This window comes from Crocodylus siamensis, chromosome 5 (assembly GCF_052110815.1).
Source record: "Crocodylus siamensis isolate JL-2025a chromosome 5, ASM5211081v1, whole genome shotgun sequence".
Lineage (NCBI taxonomy): Eukaryota > Metazoa > Chordata > Crocodylia > Crocodylidae > Crocodylus > Crocodylus siamensis.
In genome coordinates, this window is record NC_143399.1 from 83,244,248 (window position 1) to 83,264,838 (window position 20,591).

Consider the following 20,591-nt stretch of genomic DNA (forward strand, 5'->3'; position numbering starts at 1 on the left):
CTGGTTGCCTTCTACGACCAGGTCACAAAAGCCTTGGACACAGGTGTCATGTCCTAGTCTTTCTGAACTTTAGGAAGGCCTTCGACACTGTCTCTCATCCCATCCTCATTAAAAAAAAAAAAAAAAATAGGCGACTGTGGTGCTGACGCCTACAGAGTCAGATGGGTCACAAATTGGCTGGAGGGCCACACCCAGAGAGTTGTGGTGGACGGGTCTTATTCGACCTGGAGGACTGTGGGCAGTGGGGTTCCCCAGAACTTGGTCCTTGGGACCGTACTGTTCAATATCTACATCGGTGACTTCGATGAGGGGGTGAAAAGCACCTTGTTCAAGTTCACAGTTGACACTGAATTGTGGGGAGGTGAGCACGCTAGAAGAGAGGGACAGGCTACTAGATCTGGATAGGTTACAGAGGTGGACAGATGAGAATAGAATAGTTTTCAATACAGACAAGTCTAGCACCTGGGGAGGAAGAACCAGCAGCATACCTACAGGTTGGGAAACTCCCTTCTCATCAGCACAGAGGCAGAAAAGGATCTTGGAGTCACTATTGATTCCAAGATGAACATGGGCCACCGATATGGGGACGCCATTAGGAAGGCTAACCGCACCTTGTCGTGCATCCATAGATGCATCAGGAGCAGGTCCAGGGAAGTGACCCTCCCCCTCTGTGCAACATTGGTCAGGCCTGTTGGAGTACTGCATCCAGTTCTGGGCACTGCACTTCAGGAGGGATGTGAATAGCAGCAAGAGGGTCTAGAGGAGAGCCACTTGCATGATCAAAGGGCAGCAGAGTAGGCCCTATGATGAGAGGCTACAGGACCTGAACCTATTCAGCCTGCACAAAAGAAGGCTAAGAGGGGATCAGGTGGCCACCTCTAAACTTGCCAAGGGAGACCAGCAGACAATGGGAGAATCCCTGTTCCCGGGAACAGCACTACTGGGAGTAACAAGGAATAACGGCCATAAGTTGACAGAGTAGATTCAGGCTAGACATTAGGAGGCACTACTTCACAGTCAGGGTGGCTAGGATCTGGAACCAACTTCCAAGGGAAGTGGTGCTTTCCCCTAGCCTGGGGGTCTTCAAAAGGAGGCTAGACAATCACCTAGCCACGGTCATTTGACCCCAGCATCCTTTCCTGCCCATAGCAAGGGGTCGGACTTGATGATCTGTTTAGGTCCCTTCCAACCCTACCAACTCAAAAAGACCTTAAGAAAAAATTGCGGGATAGGGAGGGAAGAGAGATTACATTTAACAAATAGGTCACCAATCTGTCCATAAGTAAGTTTAGTGAGTGTAGCCCAGTTCCAAGCACATCTCATGTATAACTAAGTGCTGCATAAGAACTGTAAAAACAATCCTGTTCTTCAATTTACTGACTTACCAAATTTACTCAAATTTCAAGATGAGATTCTTTTTCCTGTTTAACACTTGAGAAAAGAGGCCCTCATCTTGGAAACCAGTACAAAGGCCCTTATCTTGGAAACCAGTACAAAGTGGCACTGTGGGGGAGGAGAATGGTGGCAGCTACTGTGACTCCAAGGGAAGAATGGGCCTCCCCCGCAAGGCTGAGGGCCAGGCAACAGGCGGTAAAACTGCCTACCACATTGCACTATCTCCACCCCGCCTCCCTCCCTACCGCTGCTTTACATGCTATGGTGGTGGTGAGGATGAACTGAATTATAACGAAGTTAATTTTTTTCTATAGAACCTAATTACTGGAGGGGGCTACCCTAAATTAAGAGCAGTCTTGGACTTGGATAAATAATGGAGAGTAGGTATAACATGGTGCTCACTTTCAGAAAAAAAATATTTCGATTAAAAGATATGGTCTAGACCAGGGATAGGCAACCCCTTGGCACAGGTGCCAGAGCGTGGCATGTGAAGGCATTTTGCTTGGCATGTGTGCCTTGGGACAGATGATGGGGAAGGGGCTCAGGCTGTGCTGCCACAAGGATCAGACCCCTTGCGACTCTCCTGCTAGCTGCCCCAGCGGGACAACATCTTACAAGTCGAGGCTGCAGGTGGTTTTGGCACTCTACCCAAAAATGTGGCTGACCCCTAGTCTAGACACAGGCTTCTTGTCAACTTAAAGATACTCAATATTTGTAGCTCTATTTTAAACCTATGCAATTTGGAGCTCTGAACTAGAAACAGACCGATTAGTACATGGGGGGGGGAACTAATGGCTGACTTCTGAACTGATGCCTGTAAGTGCTTTTGGAAGCTTTGCTATCACCGCACAATATCTACAAGGGAAAACAAGACGTATTTCCAAACAAGTTGACAAGACAAAAACCTGAAAGCTTCAAGAAACTTTAAAAAAGAAAGTATGCTGATATACTGTCCGAATAATGTGAGAATAGTCATGTCTAATGCTCAGTGATCAATACTGACACCACTAAAGTGGCCCCCCAAAAGCAGTGCTTTTATGATTTGCACTTTTTTTAATTGGGCCTTGATTTCAATAACTAAGATAAACTTTCCTTCTCTACATAAAAAAAACAAAACACACACATAAGAATGCAGTATTTGGGCATTAAAGCTATTAGTTACCAATACAGGTCTCTTCGTTACACAAGCCCCTATTCTTCCCCCTGGCTAAACAGAGGCCTCTAAGTGTAAACTAATTCCATGAGACAAATCATGAGAAAACAGGAACAGAAGTACACCTATATTAATAACTAGCATGTCAAGGCAAGGCAGCAAACATTTGATAACGCCAGTTAGTGCCTGCTAGAACTCTTCTTTCATAGACATTAGGGCTGGAAGGGACCTCAGAAGATCAGAGTCCAGCCCCCTGCCCCAGGGGCAGGAAGTCAGCTGGGGTCAAAGGATCCCAGCAAGATAGACATTCAAATGTTTCTTAAAAGAGTCCAGTGTAGGTGTTTGCACCACCTCTGGAGGCAGTCTATTCCAGGCCTTGGGGACTCGGACAATAAAGAAGTTTTTCCTTATGTCCAGCCTAAAACGGTCTTGGAGGAGTTTGGAGATATGTACTGACAAGGGAAAGGAAGACAGCCTCCCAGTCACTCAGATTCCCTTGAACTGGCATCTCCTTCCTTATTCAGTAGACAATTTCATCAGGGCCAGATTTACCAGAATGTTCCAGTACTTTGTGGGGCTACAGATGGGATGTGAAGTAAAACATCCTGGGAAAAGTGCAGCCAGAACTTCAACTAGATGTTCCTGGAGAGGCAGAAGAGGGCTGCAGGCAAGAACAATTATCAGGGTCATGTATGCCACCTCATAAAGGTGCACAATTGTCATTTTGTGACAGGAAAAATTATTTTTAATACAAGAACTAAAGATCACCCAAAAATAATCATGAAATGGTCCCCATGTTCCTGAAAAAGATGAAGATTATAAACAGGTATTATGGAGAGAAAAATGTATAACTAAGCTCTCAATGCTAGTAATTTGCTTAAACTTGGGGATAGGAGTGGAGATTCAATTAATTTGGCTCATTGCAAAATGACCCACTTCCAGATCTGGTTTGGGTAGAGGTGAGGCTTCTTGCCACAGAAGCTAGAGCTGCTGCTGCTCAACCACAGCAGTTGCCTCAGCAGGGATGCAGGAGTTCAAGTAACAGACAACTCCTTCACTACTGACAGCTGCAGTGACAAGTCCCCTAGGTCAACCCTCCCTCTCCCCCTACGAGATGGATCTGGCCACGGGTTGTACATTTGACAAACCTGGTTTAATCTAACCTATGAACATTTTGATTGAAATATAAAACTAATTATTTAAGGGACTGACTGATTAAAGGAATTTTAACATTTCATTCTCAGGGAGTGGTGGTAAGGTAAAAAAACCAAACAAACAAAAAATGTAAAGTTGTGATACACAATTTTGATGTCTCAGACAAGGGCAAATTGTCTCCTGGCCTTGCACCACACAAGACATCCAAATAACACTGTCCCACATTTTAAAATACTCATCCAGAGGTAAGAACCTGAAGTCATGGAAACGGGACCTTATACCAAGTGTCTTCTGTTTGCAAGTAGCACAGTATATACAAATGAGAAACTGGACTGAATCTTAAATCAGCCCCTCTAAAGTGTTTGATATGATGTCAGCTTACACACAAGTTTGTCAATAAAAAGGAAAACTAAGTGGACGGTGGAGAAATTCTGCTGCCAGAGGTAAAGGCAGCTGTCTAAAAGCCCAAAGTATGCCCCAAGCCAGTTCATAAGCAATTCTTGAAAGCAAGTTTCCAAGGCACTGCCTATCAGCCAGCACCAAAAGTTGATAGCAGTTCAGATTCTAAGGGTGTTCAGAGGAGGTATGAACACTAATGTCATATCATTCATCTCATCTGCTATCTGAAAGGGTTAAAATAAACAAACAAGTAACAACCAGCCCAGTACTGCCTCATGATACAACCGGTTCTGCTTATGCAAAAAATGATCCAAATAGAGAATGATGTTTCCACAGCTTGTATGTTCAGTGTAATCTTTAGTCAGGTTCCTTTTACATGGCTCTCTGATGAAATTCTCATTTAATGCAATCTTTTAGCAGTTTCTGTTTCCATTTGGCTGGAGGGAAGGCACAAAAAACTTAATATGTGATTGACTTAAAAGGGCTGCTAGAGTATTGCTCAAGTAATTTTTCAAGCTCAACTTCTATCTAGGAATATCAACAGATTGTAAGACATGTCTGTTTCCTCCCTAGATCTGGAGAGGCAAATTACTGATGCTATTCTGAGTTGGTGAATCTGGGTCATTCACTACACAAGTATTAGCAATACAACTGCATAGCAAAGTTTCTTGCTAATGCATGTCCTTGCCTCAAAGTACAGGATAGTCAAAAGCATCTTAGAGTAAGGATTTAGGAAAGAAGTATTATTTAAGTGTATGAAAGAAGTCACTTTAGTTTGGACCTGGTAGCCTCTGTTATTCCAATTGTTTTTTCATTTGGAATCTAATAACACCTTAACTGTCTATCACATTCAATACAACAGATTGGCTTTTGGTAGTTCCATGAGGAGAAAAATTCTGCAAAGGTAACTCACTCACAGTCTCGACAAACTTGCTTACAGAGGACACCTCACTCTATTTGATAAATATTTCACAAATATTCTAAAACCAGAGCATGATATTTCTGATGTGTCTAATTTGTTATTCTCTTGTTCAATATAATAGTATAAATTCTGCTTAAATAGCTTTGACTGGCAATAGCACAGCCTTCTGAAATATTTCCTCTATTGCCCATATACTGTCAGATACATATTAATCCTTTGTACTTTTCATAAACCAAATTACTATATTGTGTTGAACATGTTTCTCTAAGAGCAGAGGGAATAGGCTATTTAAAAGAAAATCCAAAAGCAAATGTGTATGGTTTCTAAAAGGGGGAAGGGACATGGCTATGACAAAGCACAAACAAAGATATGGTCATCAAGTTTAAGAAAAACGCTGAAATTCTTATTGTGCTAGTATTGACAAAAGCTGGAAATTCCTAATTTCTGACACTGATATAACATAATACTGCAACTTGATGTACCTTCAGAACACAAATACCTTGCTTTCTTAGCTTGTGATTTTCTCAGCTTGTGACTTTAGAAGTCAAAGGACTGACAGACTTTAAATCTACTGGAAATGTCTGAACCTTAGTCCCATAAAAAGGTGCAAATTTTACTCCAGCAGATTAAAACTTTTGTTAACTAACCTCCAGGAAGAAAACACTACATCAACATTTATCATCTCCTTTAGTCTTAAGAGGTGTGTTTGTGAAAAATATGGGAGGTATCAATGAAAAGTAAACCCATTCTAAAATGAGTAGTTATTGCATTTCTCCTTTCTTCCATTTTCAAAAACAAGAGACAATACAGGATTTTGAGTTTGATATTTATTTTTAGCAGGATGTGTGTACTAATGGATGGTGACATCATTAGAAGATACGTCCATGTCCACCACCTGCAACAGAAGCTAGATAGATGTTAAAGTAATCATACTGAAAGATGGTAACATGACACTACTTACCCACCATGGTATTTAAGTCATCTAGTAAGCTGCAAGGTTAGCTTTTGATGCAAACATACTTTACCAGCTGTTAAAATCCATCTATCAAGCTAATTCAATGCATACAGTACCTTGAATTTAATGGGAATAATCAAGTAAAAGTTAACTGAAATGTACCCGGTACAAATCCTCTTATATAGAAAAGGTACACACAGATATTGTTCTGCAATGAGACAATATTACTTACCTATAATTCTTTTCTTAAGATGTCCCAATATAGGCCTATAGATCCAGTAAATGACTAGCAAGAATTCCTGGCAGTTTCTATTCCAGTGCTACTAAACTACATCAGCAGACACTACTGCTCTATTTATAAAACTATTTTTTTTGCAAACCAGAAGTATAAACTTTAAAACACCTCTCTGAAGGAGAGACAAATATATCCATTTTTTTCCAACAGTGAAGTTTTTTACCAGATTTTTATAAAAGAATAGCTTCAGGTAAAGGTATATAACCTAGACAGACATAAATGCTATTTAAGATTTTTGTTTGTTTAAGGATTGAGCACAAGCAGGCCAACTCTGACCTACATCTAAAATACTGCTGCAAATAATCTGGTCCTAGAAATCCTTGCTAGACTGACCAATTAAGCTTCAGTTAAACCCAGGAAATTTATATAAATAGTTTCAAAAGCAGAGCTGGACATCAGGACTCTCAAAATAACTGTTTCACACAAGATGGACCAAATTAGGTCAAGTAGTTTATCTTCAGAATTTCCTGTAAGGTCAAATAAACCTGTTAGAACTTAATACACTGAGCAAATTGAGATTTTAATATTACTGAAGACCGCCTATTTCCACAGTACTCAATACTGTCCCCTTCAATACAGGTTAAGGTTTGTATCTGGAGAAGTTGTGCAATTCAACAGAAAACAAGCTGTTGGAGGCACACAACAAGAAAAACAACACCCCCCTTAGGGCAGGAAAAAAAAAATTGTTTTTTGTAATTTTAGAACAAAAGAATTCCTGCTAGTCACACACTGGAAGTAAAGACTGAGGAGTGATGATCTAATATTTACCCTTAGGAAAAATTTTAAACAAACTAAACATTTAATACTATGTTTAGTGAAGAACATATACTAACAAAAATTTTACGCACTTCCAACTTATGCTCTTTCTCTGCAAGGAATTCTTTTTGACATCGGAGAAAGTCTGACAACATTCGAGTTAGTTGTTTTCTATCATCTATTTCAGCCGCCAACCTGCCATTGTAATCCGCCAGCAACATACATGCATCATCTACCATTTTGGAAAGTTGTTCTCCAGATTCTTTATCTAAAGAAAAAAAAGAAAAAAAAAAGTACAGCACCGCATTACAAAAACTCCTGTGAAGTTCCAACACTAATACTTCAATTACTGGATCTCAGGTCTTACCCGTTATTCTATCTAGCAAGGACACATCTTGGACTTCCACAGGCAATGAAGCTATCCGCTGATGAACAGCTGCATCTCCTGAGGCAGCATTCTCTAGTTCTTGTAATGCTCTAATGAGATCTGTAGTCTGAAAAAGAACCCCCCCTCACATTATTAAATGAGATTCAGTCAACAAATCATGATACAAATTGTCAGCCATTTCACAAATTTACAGAATGCATCAGCCCAAGAGCAGTTTGCCCAAGGCAGCCTTAAAAAAAAATAATGTTCTCTCCCCATTGGTGAAGCAAACATATATTAATTCCATACAGATGAGTATTAGCATTCCCCATTTCAAATCATGTCCCGTTAAAAAGGGCTTCAGTTTACATTTTTAATTTGTGCAGCAGTAAAACAATAAAAAAAAAAAAGAGTCAGTCAGTCTCAAGAGATGTATATTTGTTACAGTGAAGAAGTTAGTAACAAAAATGGTGGTGCAACAAGATTTACCAAGTCATTACCTCTAATACTCTTTTGGCCTGATATTCCCCTAGCTGCCTTAAAAACTTCTGGCAAGATGAATTACCATAACTAAAAAGTAAGAATTAGGATGACAATGAAGTGACTATATTTTCTTAAATACAGCACATTTTCCCCAAAAATCAGCTCTCCCCAAATTGGGGTACACATATTAAGCAGGGGAAATTATTTTCTGCATGGGATAGAAGCCCCCCACATCAATTCCTGTTCCATAGTGCAACAGCTGTGGCATTACTATTCAGGCAACTGAGCGAGTTGATTGCCTTACTAGCTCATTGTCCTTCACTCCGCCAGTTGCTAACTATTGTCTCTCATTTTTAATGGTTCTGATGTTCCACTAATCAAGCTAACCTTTAAAGACAATTTTCCTATTTGCTAGTTGCTCCTAGTTTCTCTCGCCTCCTATTTTATAATCTCTAGTTCTTTCCAAAATTAAAATGATAGATCCACTCATGAGGCACGTCCAAACAAGTGTGAACATGCCTCTTGCAGTGTCTCAAATTGCAATCTTTACTGCTGCAAATATGATAAATTTGCTCAAAATTTGGTACCTGGAGAACCAGGTATCAAAAAAAAAATACCCCAGGGGAAAAAAGCAGGCCGGGGCACAGTCCTGGATTCTGCCCTGAGGCAGCTGGAGGCTCTGTCTTCCACAGGGATGCTCTAGTAGCCAGCCAGAGCATCTCTATGGCTGGCTTTGCCTCAGTGCTGAAGCACGCCACCTACCTGTGTGGGGCAAGCAGCAGGGCAGGCTGCAGGGATCGGGCTCTGTTCCAGGTAAGTAGGCAATGGGAGGGGGCCATGGAAAAGAGGGGAGTGGACCATGGGGAGGCCTCTGCCCAGGCCCAGCCCCTGGCTCGCTTTCCCAGCTCCCTGATCTCCTCAATTTCCCTCTCATTCCCCCAGCTCCCCAATCTCTCCCCAGCTTCCTCCTCATTCCCCCAACTCCCTGATCTGTCCCTAGCTTCCTCCTCATTCCCCCAGCTCCCTGATCTGTCCCTAGCTTCCCCCTCATTTCTCCAGCTCCCCAGTCTCTCCCCAGCTTATTCCAGTTCCCAGATCTCTCCTCAGCTTCCCCCTCCTTCCACCAGCTTCCCAACTGCTCCCCCAGCTTCACCCTCATTCCCACAGCTCCCCAATCGCTTCCCCAGCTTCTCCCTTGGACCTTGCAGGAGGGCAGTCCATGTGCTGTGTGGGGCAGCTGTGCCCTCTGGGGGGGCAGAGGACTCGCCCCTCCTAAGCAGCTCCCCCACACAGTTCCCCCACAACCCTTCCCACCCCTCTCCTGCAAATCCTACATCCCCCATCACACACCCATTATGTGATAAGAAAATCAAAAGCAACATTAAAACATATAGGTATTTAAAATGTATTTTATTATGATGATAGTGACACTTGTACACTTCCAAATTGCTCTAACATTGTAAATATTGCAATAAAACATGGCCCAACTGATCTCTCTCCCCTCTACACACACACACAGGCAAACCACCCCCTTAACACTGTTCCACTTCACGCTATTTCGCTATAAAGCTCATTTTAAATTGATACCCGATTTCACTTAGCACTCAGTGAGTTTCATTATAATGCTAGCGGTCACCATCTTGGGTCATTAAAAACAATTGCGATTGTCATCTTGAGTTGTCAAATATTTTCATTTTTGCTTAACACTTGTTTTGCTTAACATTCGCCTTTTCAGGGACCAATTAAGAGCGCTAAGCAGGGGTTGCTTGAAGAGGTCTTTTGTTCTAACTGGAAGAACATGGACTTTGGGGTATTTTAAATAGTGAGTTTTGGATGCTGCTTCAGCAGTACAGCTGCCATAAGGGGTAGTGTCCCCAGATATTAAAGCGGCCGGGCCTCAGAAGCTCCTGAGAGCGAGTAGCCCTGAGCTGTTTGCCAGGGCAGCTTTTTATACTGCTGGGGCCAGCACAGGTATTGGACATGCACATGCAGATCAGTCGTCAGCAGCAGCTAGGCCCTCAACTTTAGTTAAGGAGGAAAGGGAGGGGGAGTCAGCTGAAGAGTAAGCTCTGATCCTGCTCTATGCAGCCTTAAACTCAAGAAATAACCCTTTTTTTCTTCATTGCATACTATATTCTGGGACATATGTATGCAACAAAATTTACCTTAGCTACTGTGGAATCATTCTTCAAATAGAAACATTGTTGACAAACTTACAATAATCCTAGTTTAATATATTCCTTATTTTATTGAGAAGGCAAGCATTTGTCATTTTAAAGTTCTATAGAAAAACTAATATGCACATGTATTGTGTCAAATTTGCTGAAATTATAAGATACCTCGATATTAATGTGTCAGAACCAAGATTTAAAAGATACATATTTCAGGAAGCCCAAAAAGTACATAGTAGATTTTGGTGGACTGAATAATGTACAACAGAGTTGTTTAAGAAAAACAAACCTATATTTTTCAGCGTTCAATTTAATCTTCCTACAGTATTTGGAACTTAACGAGACAAAACTTTAAAGGTCATTTCCTCTGGCCTATCAGTGTTCCTTTACAACCTTAAGAGCACCACCCCAGAACTTATAATTACTGTGAAAGAATGAATGAGGAACTTATTAGCAAAGCTAATGAATCTAACAGTGATACCCATCTCCTCTCCCTTCCCCTCCCCTCCAATATAATGGCATGTATAGCAGCTGGTACTTCTGGGATCAATACTGTCTGCACAGCTGAGAGCACAAGTGCTGCCCTGAGTTACACTAGCATTTGTTTTATTCTAATCAGTCCAAGAACTGAGGAAACAAAGGTGACAGAAGCACTTTTACTTATCTACTAGCTATGTCAAGCGATGACCGAGATCTTAAAAGGAAGCCTTATAGTGCAGAGTGAGTACTATAAACTTCCAGTCATTGTAACTGTATCCCAAACCTTATGAAATATTTAAAGTTGTACATTTACATCTACCTGTGGAGGGTCAGTTGGAGAACTTCGGGCTGAACAGTTGTTGTCTTCAACTTGAATCTGGTCATATGTGCGCTTCTTACCTTTCTTGTCACCATCTAGAAATTAAAGGACAGATCCAAAGGTCAGTTCAAGGAACCATTTATTAAAACGAGAGAAATCAACACCCTTGTGTTCACAATATACTTACACAATGCTTGTCTAAGTTGTTCTAATACATCGTTTTCATAAACAGACCTCTCTTCCCAGATAGAGAGTACTCGGCCAAGGTGCTTCTTACAACTCTCATCAGACTCACTGTTACAAGGAAGAAAAGTAAATCACCGCTAATAAAAAATTGTAATATACCCAGTATCAAACAATGCAGCCTTATGATGTCTTTTATCCAATAAACTGGCTTTACAAACGTAAAAATAAATCTAACTTCTGACATGCCTGTAAGAAAAATCCTTGTTCTACATGAAGAAAGCCAAGTCACAAGAAGTAATCTGTCCAATACCATGCAGCAAGTATGTTACGCTAAAGTACAAGTCTCTTGGCCCACAACTCTAATTTCACTACTGAAGAATGCATGAGAAAACATGATTTATTTACAGCACTGGTGCTCAACCTTTAGGCCCTGAAGGCCAGTGCATCTGATTCAGCACACATGGGCCAGGATTCCCCACAGATCCAGAAGTTTGGTATGAGCATAAGTAAATACAAAGGTTTACCTTCATTCTAATATGTAAAACAAAGATGGCTTACAGCTTTTCAAAATAAAAAAAAAAGATTATCTGCATGTAAACGAACATGTATATTGAAGACATCAAAATATAATAACCACGTATTCACTAGCCAAATGATTTTTTTTTTTTTTTTTTTTTTTTTTTTAACTAAACTAATGCATAACAGGAAACTTTAAAAAGTATAATGAAGATCCAAATTAATGGTTATTTAATCAACACATATGAAGGTCACTAGATAGATGAGAGGTTAACTTGCTAATAAATGTTTTCAGGGCTTTCTCCTTCCTAGATGTATTCACTATTTAAAAATCCTTACCAACACTGCAAACAATATAATTTTTCCCCATACCTGGAAACATGCTTAAAAGCCTCCACTATAACCGGTGCAAAGTCTTTTGTAAATTCTGGTCCTTTCCTTTTGCTGTTCTGAATTACATCATTGGCCAGGTATAGGAAAGTAAGCTTCCTGTTTGACTTTGCTGATAAAAAGAAAAAAAAATAAATAAAAGAATAAACCAATACAGTAATACAAAGCAGTTACTGATATAAAACTATTTCTGCAGAATAATGCTGTAAAGGACCTATCTAAAAATAAAAAGTTGCCTAGTATTGATTACCAACGGAAAAAATATATACAAATAATACAGTTGCAGAGGAAAACTATATCATTATAATAAATCAAATACATCACACACGTCCTTATCTCCTGTAGCAACAAATCTCCATTTTCCTTTAAATTGTTCCTTCAATTCTATCCATCCCCAGCATCCCTATTAGGCTTCAAATTTAGAGGCAGAATGAAGTTTTTCAAAATCACAACATTGCGACTCAAAGCATATCAATGAACTTGTAACCTTAGGAATGTTTGCCCTGTGTTACCATAAGAGACCTAGAACTACTAAGCAACTTAAGTGACTTATTCCCATTAAAATAAGGCTTCAACTCCTAAACCTAAGCTATGTTAGGTTAAGTTTAGGAGTACCCATTGCTAGACTGTCATTTACCACAATCTTTACTAAATTATGCTCCTCAGGGAAGCAACTGCTTTGCTTTTATACAGGAGGTGTTGGGGGGGTATGTCCTAATATTTCACACACTATAATATGCAATCAATAGTTTACACATCAGTGGTTTTCAACATTTTTTTTCCATTTGCAGACTCCTAAAAAAATCTGAATGGTCGTGTGGACATGTTTAAATTATACGTGTGGATAGTCACATACTTTTGACTGATCATAGATATCTTTTGTGGATCCCTTAGACAGTCTATTGACCTCCAGGAATCCAGGGATCACACGTTGAAAACTACTGGTTTACATTAAATATTTCAGCTATATTGCAAATGAATCCACTGAGACCTTAAATCTTCCACACATCTCAAAGACAGATTATGCTTTTTTCAAAGTTTGAATAACTCACCATACACCCAGCCCCAGAACATACTGCTGCCTTGCCTTAGAAAACAGCTTTCCATAAGACATCAGCAAAACAAGTGACACTGAAATACAATCAGCCACCAATACACCATTCTTGAAGTTTAGTTAGAACCTTCTTGTAAACCATGTCTCCAAATCCTCTACTATGCTAGTCCAAATATCAAGAAGAAATGAAAAATGAAAACATGTCAACATCAGAAAAGTGTGAGTAAACAAGACTATGATGCTATACAGAATCCTCTAACTGAATAAACCAACATGCTTTCACGCATACAAACTATCAGCAAGGAAAACTTCTCACTAAAGCGGCAAATTTAGAATTACATCAGTGCATTTCCCATGTGACTACCTGCACAGGAATTCTGGTATTTGCTTCGCCAGGGACCAAAAAGCCACTTTATACAGAACTCTTCACTCATTAAGCCACAAGTCACATAAGAGCTCATGTCCTTCTTCAATATAGTGGCCTGTTCTTCTCTTGTGGCCTGTTATAAACTAGTCAGGGGGGATCAGCAGGCATTGGGGAAGTCACTGTTTCCCCGAGCACTGCCAGAAGTGAGCAGGAATAATGGTCACAAGCTGGCAGAGGGTAGGTTTAGGTTAGATATCAGGAGGCACTACTTCACAGTCAGGGCGGCTAGGGTCTGGAACCAGCTTCCAAGAGAAGTGGTGCAGGCTCCTACCCTGGGGGTGTTTAAGAGGAGGTTAGATGAACATCTTGCTGGGGTCATTTGACCCCAGTATTCTTTCCTGCCATGGCAGGGGGTCGGACTAGATGATCTGCTCAGGTCCCTTCCAACCCTACAAACTATGAAATTATGAATATAGGCTTGCCATCCTTGTGGCACGAGTACCACAAGTGGCACAGGCAACCTCTTGTTTGTCACACACCACACATCAGGGAGAAGACAGGTAGCATACTGCCAGATAGGGCAGGGAACAGACTGGGCAAGGATATTATTAGTGTGACACTCTGGAAGGGTGTGGCGCTAACTTGTGGCATACACCTACCGAAAAGTTTGGCCCCCTATTAGTCACCTTTACTGCAAATCTAGGTTTCTGCCAAGCTGCATTCTCTCTCACACTCTCATCCTTTGCCTCCTTTCTCTATTTAGAAAAGAAGAGGCAGGGACCATCTTTTCAGAGTGGAGTTGCCAACCTACAGCACATATACCACAAGGCTCAAAGAGGCTAGGAATCAGGGTTAAGATACCAATGCTGTTAAGACCAGAAAACCACTTCAGGAGCTTAACAGAATTGACTTTCTTCAGAGGACTAACCACCAAAAGTGAAAGAGCCCCCCCCAGTACAGCAGCTGGTACCTATCTACACGTTCTACAGCTCAAGACTCACATGGCCATCACGGACAGAGCGCAGAACATGATTAACATTTAGATGTTCTGATGTCCAAGCACCAGGATGAAAAGACCCTGGAAGTGCATAGCATACATTACAGAAATTATTTCAGCAAGTTATTCAATTTAAAAAAATATTCATGCTCAGAAGGTGAACATAGAAGAGCCACGCAAAGATGTCTAAATGAAAGAAAGCATGGAACATCAGGAAAAGAATATTAAGCACAAAGGAAAGAATAAAATAATCAAACTTCAAATCAGGTAATAATGTTAAATCTAAGGTCATTTGCCTGGGGATACTTCTAAAGACATATCAGGAAGGAAAAGCACACAACGTAAGGACTGATGGCACTATTTTCTAGCATCCACCATATAGAGGAGTGGGGGCCTCTCTCTCTGGTAGATGTTCCCCAAATTAGTCCCATACCCTCCTTAAGTGCCACTCTAATCACTTTCCCTTACTTAATCTATTGCTCAGCTTTCTGCTCTCTCCCCAGTCTACCATCCGCCACAGGTTGGCCAACCTTGATCCAGAGCCCACTACTGGCTCTGACCAACTGAGCCCTGACTAACATGCATTACCCCGAACATGCGACTAGGTATTCATGACTATCATCCAGGGAGAAAAACTGATAGTGACTGTCTCTACAGTAAGCCCTGGGATACTGGTTGACTTTCAAAGGAAGAAAGGAAAAAATAAGGTAAGATGTTAAACAATTACTATGTCCTCAGATTATATTATCGTTGCTGAACAGAAGTAAAAAAGCCTTGCATTTTAAGATGAAGGCTTTTACAGACCCAAGAGAGAAAGTTCTTTTCCTCTCTTAAAAAAAGCCAATTCAAAACGGCTTTGTCAACGGTTAGAAGATGAAGGAACAATCAACAGTACATCTAGTCTAGTGATTCTCAACCAGGGTGCCATGAAATCTTTTTAAGGACGTCATGTAATATTAGCACTGTTGGGTACACAAACACCTCTACACATAATTTGCAAGATAAACCCAGAGATATCAAAGACGAATGCATGGTATCTGGCCTGTTGCAGTCTTTCAAATTTATTTACAACAGATGAATTGCTTTATTAGTTTTCCCTGGTTAAAAAAAAAAAACAAGCAAAAGTTAAAACCTCCCATTTTCCAAAGGGTGCCTTGAGTCCAAAAAAGTTGAGATTTTCACTGTGCTAGTCAGACTTCCCACTAACCATACTCTGCCTTATCCTGATGTGTCTGGCAAAGCCAGTAATTTTCTTTTAACCATCTGCTGGTAAAAAAAACATAGCATCATTTCACCTAAAAGCTGAAAACTGATGAAGCAGTTTATATAACATCTTTAAAAGAATACCACCCACAGCCCGACTGAGTTGTTTAATTATGGTTCCATTTTGTAAATGTTTAATCAAAAAGATTCCTTTGCGGATGGGAAATAATATCCATCAGCATAAAATTTTTCAAAAAAAAAAAGAGAGGAAGAATCTATTGTTATAGCTGAGTAATTTTACTAGCTACAAAAATTCTTGCGACTAGTGAGAACTAAAACCCAGGCTAGGGTCCTTTTGCAGACTCATCTGCATATTTATAGCATGTTTGTCCAATGACATTGATCAGTTTTAAGAAATGGAAGGGATGCTGAAAGTGTCTTTCATTTAAGCAATTCCATGATATCAAGGAAACAGAAAACAGAAAACAGAAAAGTTCCCTTGGCATTTGGTAGAGCCGTTAAATTTGCACTGTTGCATGCTAAATTTATAGGACTGCCAAGATTATTTTTTTTTAGAGAGATCTTGTCTCTCTCCATGACTAAAAGTGCCTACTGACATTGCAAGGTACACAAAAGTAGCTAACATGCAGTAACTGTTATGCTGAAACAATACACTGCTAATAATATCTAGTTTCTTCCTACAAGCCTTGATCTATGCAACTGATCCATGTTCTGAATAATTATATTACACCTTCTTTCCACACTATAATGGCATTTTAAACTCTTAAAAGTTAAAATGTCTTTGCTTTCTAATTTTTTTACTAACAAAAAATTTACAGAAACAATGCATTCTGCACCATTCAAAAGGCTACCCATATACTTACAGAGTAGTCCTGTTATCCAAGCCATTTCATTCTAAACCTTTCTATGGATTATCCACCCTGACACTAAGCCAGGGCTAGATGACAGCATTTGTGTATGTACTAAAAGAAAGCTTCACCTATAAAGTATATGGTATTTGGAGAATCTGCAAATATACACAGCAGTTTACCTTTCCACTAGGTAGAACCACATGGTGAATGGCACAGCAAGGTTCTCCACTTTTAGACAGGGTTCAAGAATAAGGGATTTAGTGTCTGGTACAAATATGAACCTGGTGAACCACCATGCCCAGTCCTGGTCTTCTGAGAGTTCACTGAGCAGTATATTCTTATTGCTCTGTCACTACATTTACAAACTCTCTCCACTTCAGGCACTTAAGCAACCTGACCTTTATGCTTCAAAAGATAGCATTCCTGGTGAAAGACACTTTTGCCATCTGGAAGATGCCTCCTGTGATCAAACAGCAGAACATCATCTGCACTTCCGAATAGCTTTGGCAATCAACTCTCATGTCTCACACCCAGGTCAGCCTGGCTCAGGTCTAAGCAACCACACTGCAAAACCCTAATGAAATTACTGTATCATGACAGCAGCTGTACCCCTTTCACCCCCTAAAACATTACTTGGTTCCTGTGCAGTTATGAACAGAACCCTTCTCTAATGCCTTCCGCAGAGATTTTTGGGAGAACCTCTGTCCTGGGTACATAGGAGGAACTCTAGATAAAGACTTTTAGCACTCACACAATTTAATTTGCACCACCCCTTCCCCGGAAGAAAAAAAGAGTGGACTACCTGTCCAATTAAGAGTACAGCTTAGACTCTAATCCATTCTCCCACCAAAAAGGGCATCACCCATGTTAGTCTTGGCTAACTCGGTAACAAAGACATGCCCCCTTACCCAGGTTTTAACGCAACTCTTCCTTTCCTCCCCAACTTTTACTGATGTCTATATACACTATGAAGCCAACCTAGCTTACCATGCACAAAAGGTATACATTAGAGTGATGTTTTTTTCTATAAAAAGTAAAGCCAAGGTATTCTGCAGTGGTAAGCACCTGAACTTACCTCAGAACTTTCACATAGCCTCCTAAAAAGAGACATTTCTTCACTTTCTTTCTCTGCACCAGAAGTCACATACCAGTTTAAACATACCTGGGTCAAGTTTTGAACTCCTTTTTAAATACAGCCTTTGTTGTTTCTATATAATAAAAACAGTGCCAAAGCAGAGATGGAGCCTGAAAGATCCATTTCTGCACTTATGAAAAGTTGGAGCACACAAAAGTTCAGGTGAACCCCCGTGCAAGTTTGATAAAGTTTTGGAAGATAGACCTGATATCAGCAACTCTACAAAAGAACCTCAACAAGACTGTCAGAGAAGCCAAATCAGACAACAATCCAGACAGGAATAAAAACCTAAAAAACATGTACCACCAGACAAAAAAGCAGGAATTTAGGATGGGAGAGAAGTCACAGGTTTTATTTTTGGTTTTTTGTTTTGTTTTTTTAACTGCAGTGAAGTAGAAGAGATTCCCACACACGAATTCTTAATTGGGGTGCTGAGATCCTTAAAGGTGCCACAGCATTAGCACTGTTAGGTGTGCAAATAAACACCTACATGCAATTCACAAGAGAAACTCAGATACGTCTAATGGGAGTCTAATGGGCAACAAAAACATTCTACCCTATTATTTTATTCTCTGTAACAGAAGAACAGCACTATAATTTTTCAAGAGTTAAAAAACCAGTGAAAGCTAACAGCTGGTATTTTTTTGAGAGGTGCGCCTTGACTCATAAAAAAAAAAAATAGTTGTGCAATTGTCAGAATAATTACTGTTACAGAATCTGCCTCAGCTGACAGCAAAAAGAAATAGCTTGGTATTAGCCCACCCCCCATCATACACAACCAAAATGAATTTTCCTACAGGAGAAAAAAAAAAATTGTATTTATTCTGGCTGAGATTTTGCTATTAACCAATACGTCTAGAATTGAGATGGCAAAAAAACTAACATTGCTTGCAGCTACACGGCACTATAAACACATGCAGACACCCACACAGACACTTTTCCCAGACTAGTACTAGCACTGAAGTATGGTCAGAGAAAGCCTTGAGTATGTATCCCCACTATATGACCTATGGGTGTATAAATCAAAGACTCCTGGGCTGCAAGCCCTCTGTCTGAGGGCAAATGGGGTGGAAAAGACATATTATGTTGTAAGCAAGATTCTAAGTCCCAGTCAGCATCTTAGTTATGTTCACATAGTACAGGAATTTGTTTACCGGTGGCTCATTCTGCTTGCAAACCTTCCTCAGAGAAGAAACTCAGAGCAGTTCGTGAGATCCCAGGACAAGACAAGCTTCCCACAGACTACATTCATAGTCACTGTTCTGCTGAACTGTATACAAGCAACCACCTCCACATACAGACAATTTTCTAACAGATGTTGGCAAAGTTGTTCCTTCTTCCAATCTCAATTCTCAAGCCTCCGATGTCATCAACACCTACAATAGTTTTAAAACCGTGTACAGTAAGAAGTCCCAGAGTTAATAGGCAACTGAGCCAGCTCAAAATACACATAATGTTGGGTCGCCAACTGGCTGGTGGGCCACACCCAGAGGGTGGTAGTGGATGGGTCCTTCTCAACCCGGAAGGACGTGGACAGTGGGGTTCTGCAGGGCTCGGTCCTCGGGCCCGCACTGTTCAACATCTTCATCAGCGATTTGGATGAGGGGGTAAAAAGCACCCTGTTCAAATTTGCTGATGACACTAAGATGTGGGGGGACGTGGGCACATTGGAAGGATGCAACAGGCTACAATCAGACCTAGACAGGTTACAAGGGTGGGCGGACGAAAATAGGATGGGTTTCAACACAGACAAGTGCAAGGTGATGCACCTCGGGAGGAACAACCATGGAGAGGGTCCAGAGGAGGGCCACTCGCATGATCAGGGGACAGCAGGGCAGGCCCTATGAGGAGAGGCTACGGGACCTGAACCCGTTCAACCTCCAAAAGAGAAGGCTGAGAGGGGATCTTGTAGCCTGTTATAAACTAGTCAGGGGGGATCAGCAGGCATTGGAGGAGTCACTGTTTCCCCGAGCACCGCCAGGAGTGACCAGGAATAACGGTCACAAGCTGGCAGAGGGTAGGTTTAGGTTAGATATCAAGAGGTGCTACTTCACGGTCAGGGTGGCTAGGGTCTGGAACCAGCTTCCAAGAGAAGTGGTGCAGGCTCCTACCCTGGGGGTGTTTAAAAGGAGATTAGATGAACATCTTGCTGGGATCATTTGACCCCAGTATTCTTTCCTGCCATGGCAGGGGGTCGGACTAGATGATCTGCTCAGGTCCCTTCCGACCCTACAAACTATGAAATTATATTTGTCCTTTTAAAACAAAAGCAAGTGTTTTCCATTATGATGGAAAGCTACTGACCCAAGATGCAGCTGTTTCTGAATAAACAAATGTGGAGAATGAAATATAAAAATTATACAAAGTAGAGCAGCAATTTTCAACCATGGTGTGCAGCACCCTGGGGTGCCTTGAGATGCTTTCAAGGTTGCCACACATTAGCAGTTAGGTGTGCAAACATGAATCACAAGATAAACCAAGATATTTCAAATAAGGATTCCCATTGTTGAAAACATTCTGACTTTTTGTTTTTTCCGAGTTCTCTGTAACAGAAGAGATGCTCTGTTGTTATTCTGTAATCAGAAAACAAGTGAAAATTAAGAGCTGGCATTTTCTGAGGGTTGCCCAGTCTAAAAACAGTTGAGAACCACTGAGTTAGAATTAATCAACTTGCAGCTTCATTATGATGCAGAACAGAAAAAAAAGTTCTCTTCCCCCTAAAACATGAATGTAATTATTTTCATTGCCTTTTCAGCGTGTTCTACTTCTACCACACTAAGGTAGGCACCCAAGCTCCTTGGGGTAAAGGAACCTTATATGTCAGCAAGGGAAAAGAAAGGTTCAAGGATAACTTGCTGCAAGATATGCAAAATGAAGGTCACAGGTCAGATAAGCAAGAATTCCAGAGGCAACTGCTGGAACAGAACAGGGAGGCCAGGCTAGCAGTGAAGTGCCTCACTGTCTCAAAAAAAACAACCCTAAAAACCAACACAACACACAGGGAAGGCTCAAAAAGCTGCT

The 20,591-nt window shown here is 40.8% G+C and overlaps 1 protein-coding gene across 6 annotated transcripts in view; it reads right to left on the reverse strand.

The window, feature by feature from the left end:
• The window catches only part of RPRD1A (regulation of nuclear pre-mRNA domain containing 1A), a 67,217-nt gene that overhangs the window by 39,075 nt on the left and 7,551 nt on the right, over positions 1-20,591 (reverse strand). For 5 of the 6 annotated variants that reach the window (XR_016442663.1, XM_090049593.1, XM_090049598.1 and 2 more), the window contains exons 2-6: positions 11,925-12,054; positions 11,038-11,144; positions 10,851-10,945; positions 7,398-7,524; positions 7,123-7,298 (exon numbers count right to left, since the gene is read on the reverse strand). Coding sequence is in view for 5 of the 6 variants with exons in the window: in XM_090049593.1 (XP_089905719.1) it covers positions 7,123-7,298; positions 7,398-7,524; positions 10,851-10,945; positions 11,038-11,144; positions 11,925-12,054 (635 nt within the window). In the remaining variant the exon portion in view is untranslated. Of the gene's footprint in view, positions 1-5,818; positions 5,920-7,122; positions 7,299-7,397; positions 7,525-10,850; positions 10,946-11,037; positions 11,145-11,924; positions 12,055-20,591 lie in introns of those variants that run through there. The other variant, XM_090049596.1, reaches the window with a different exon arrangement.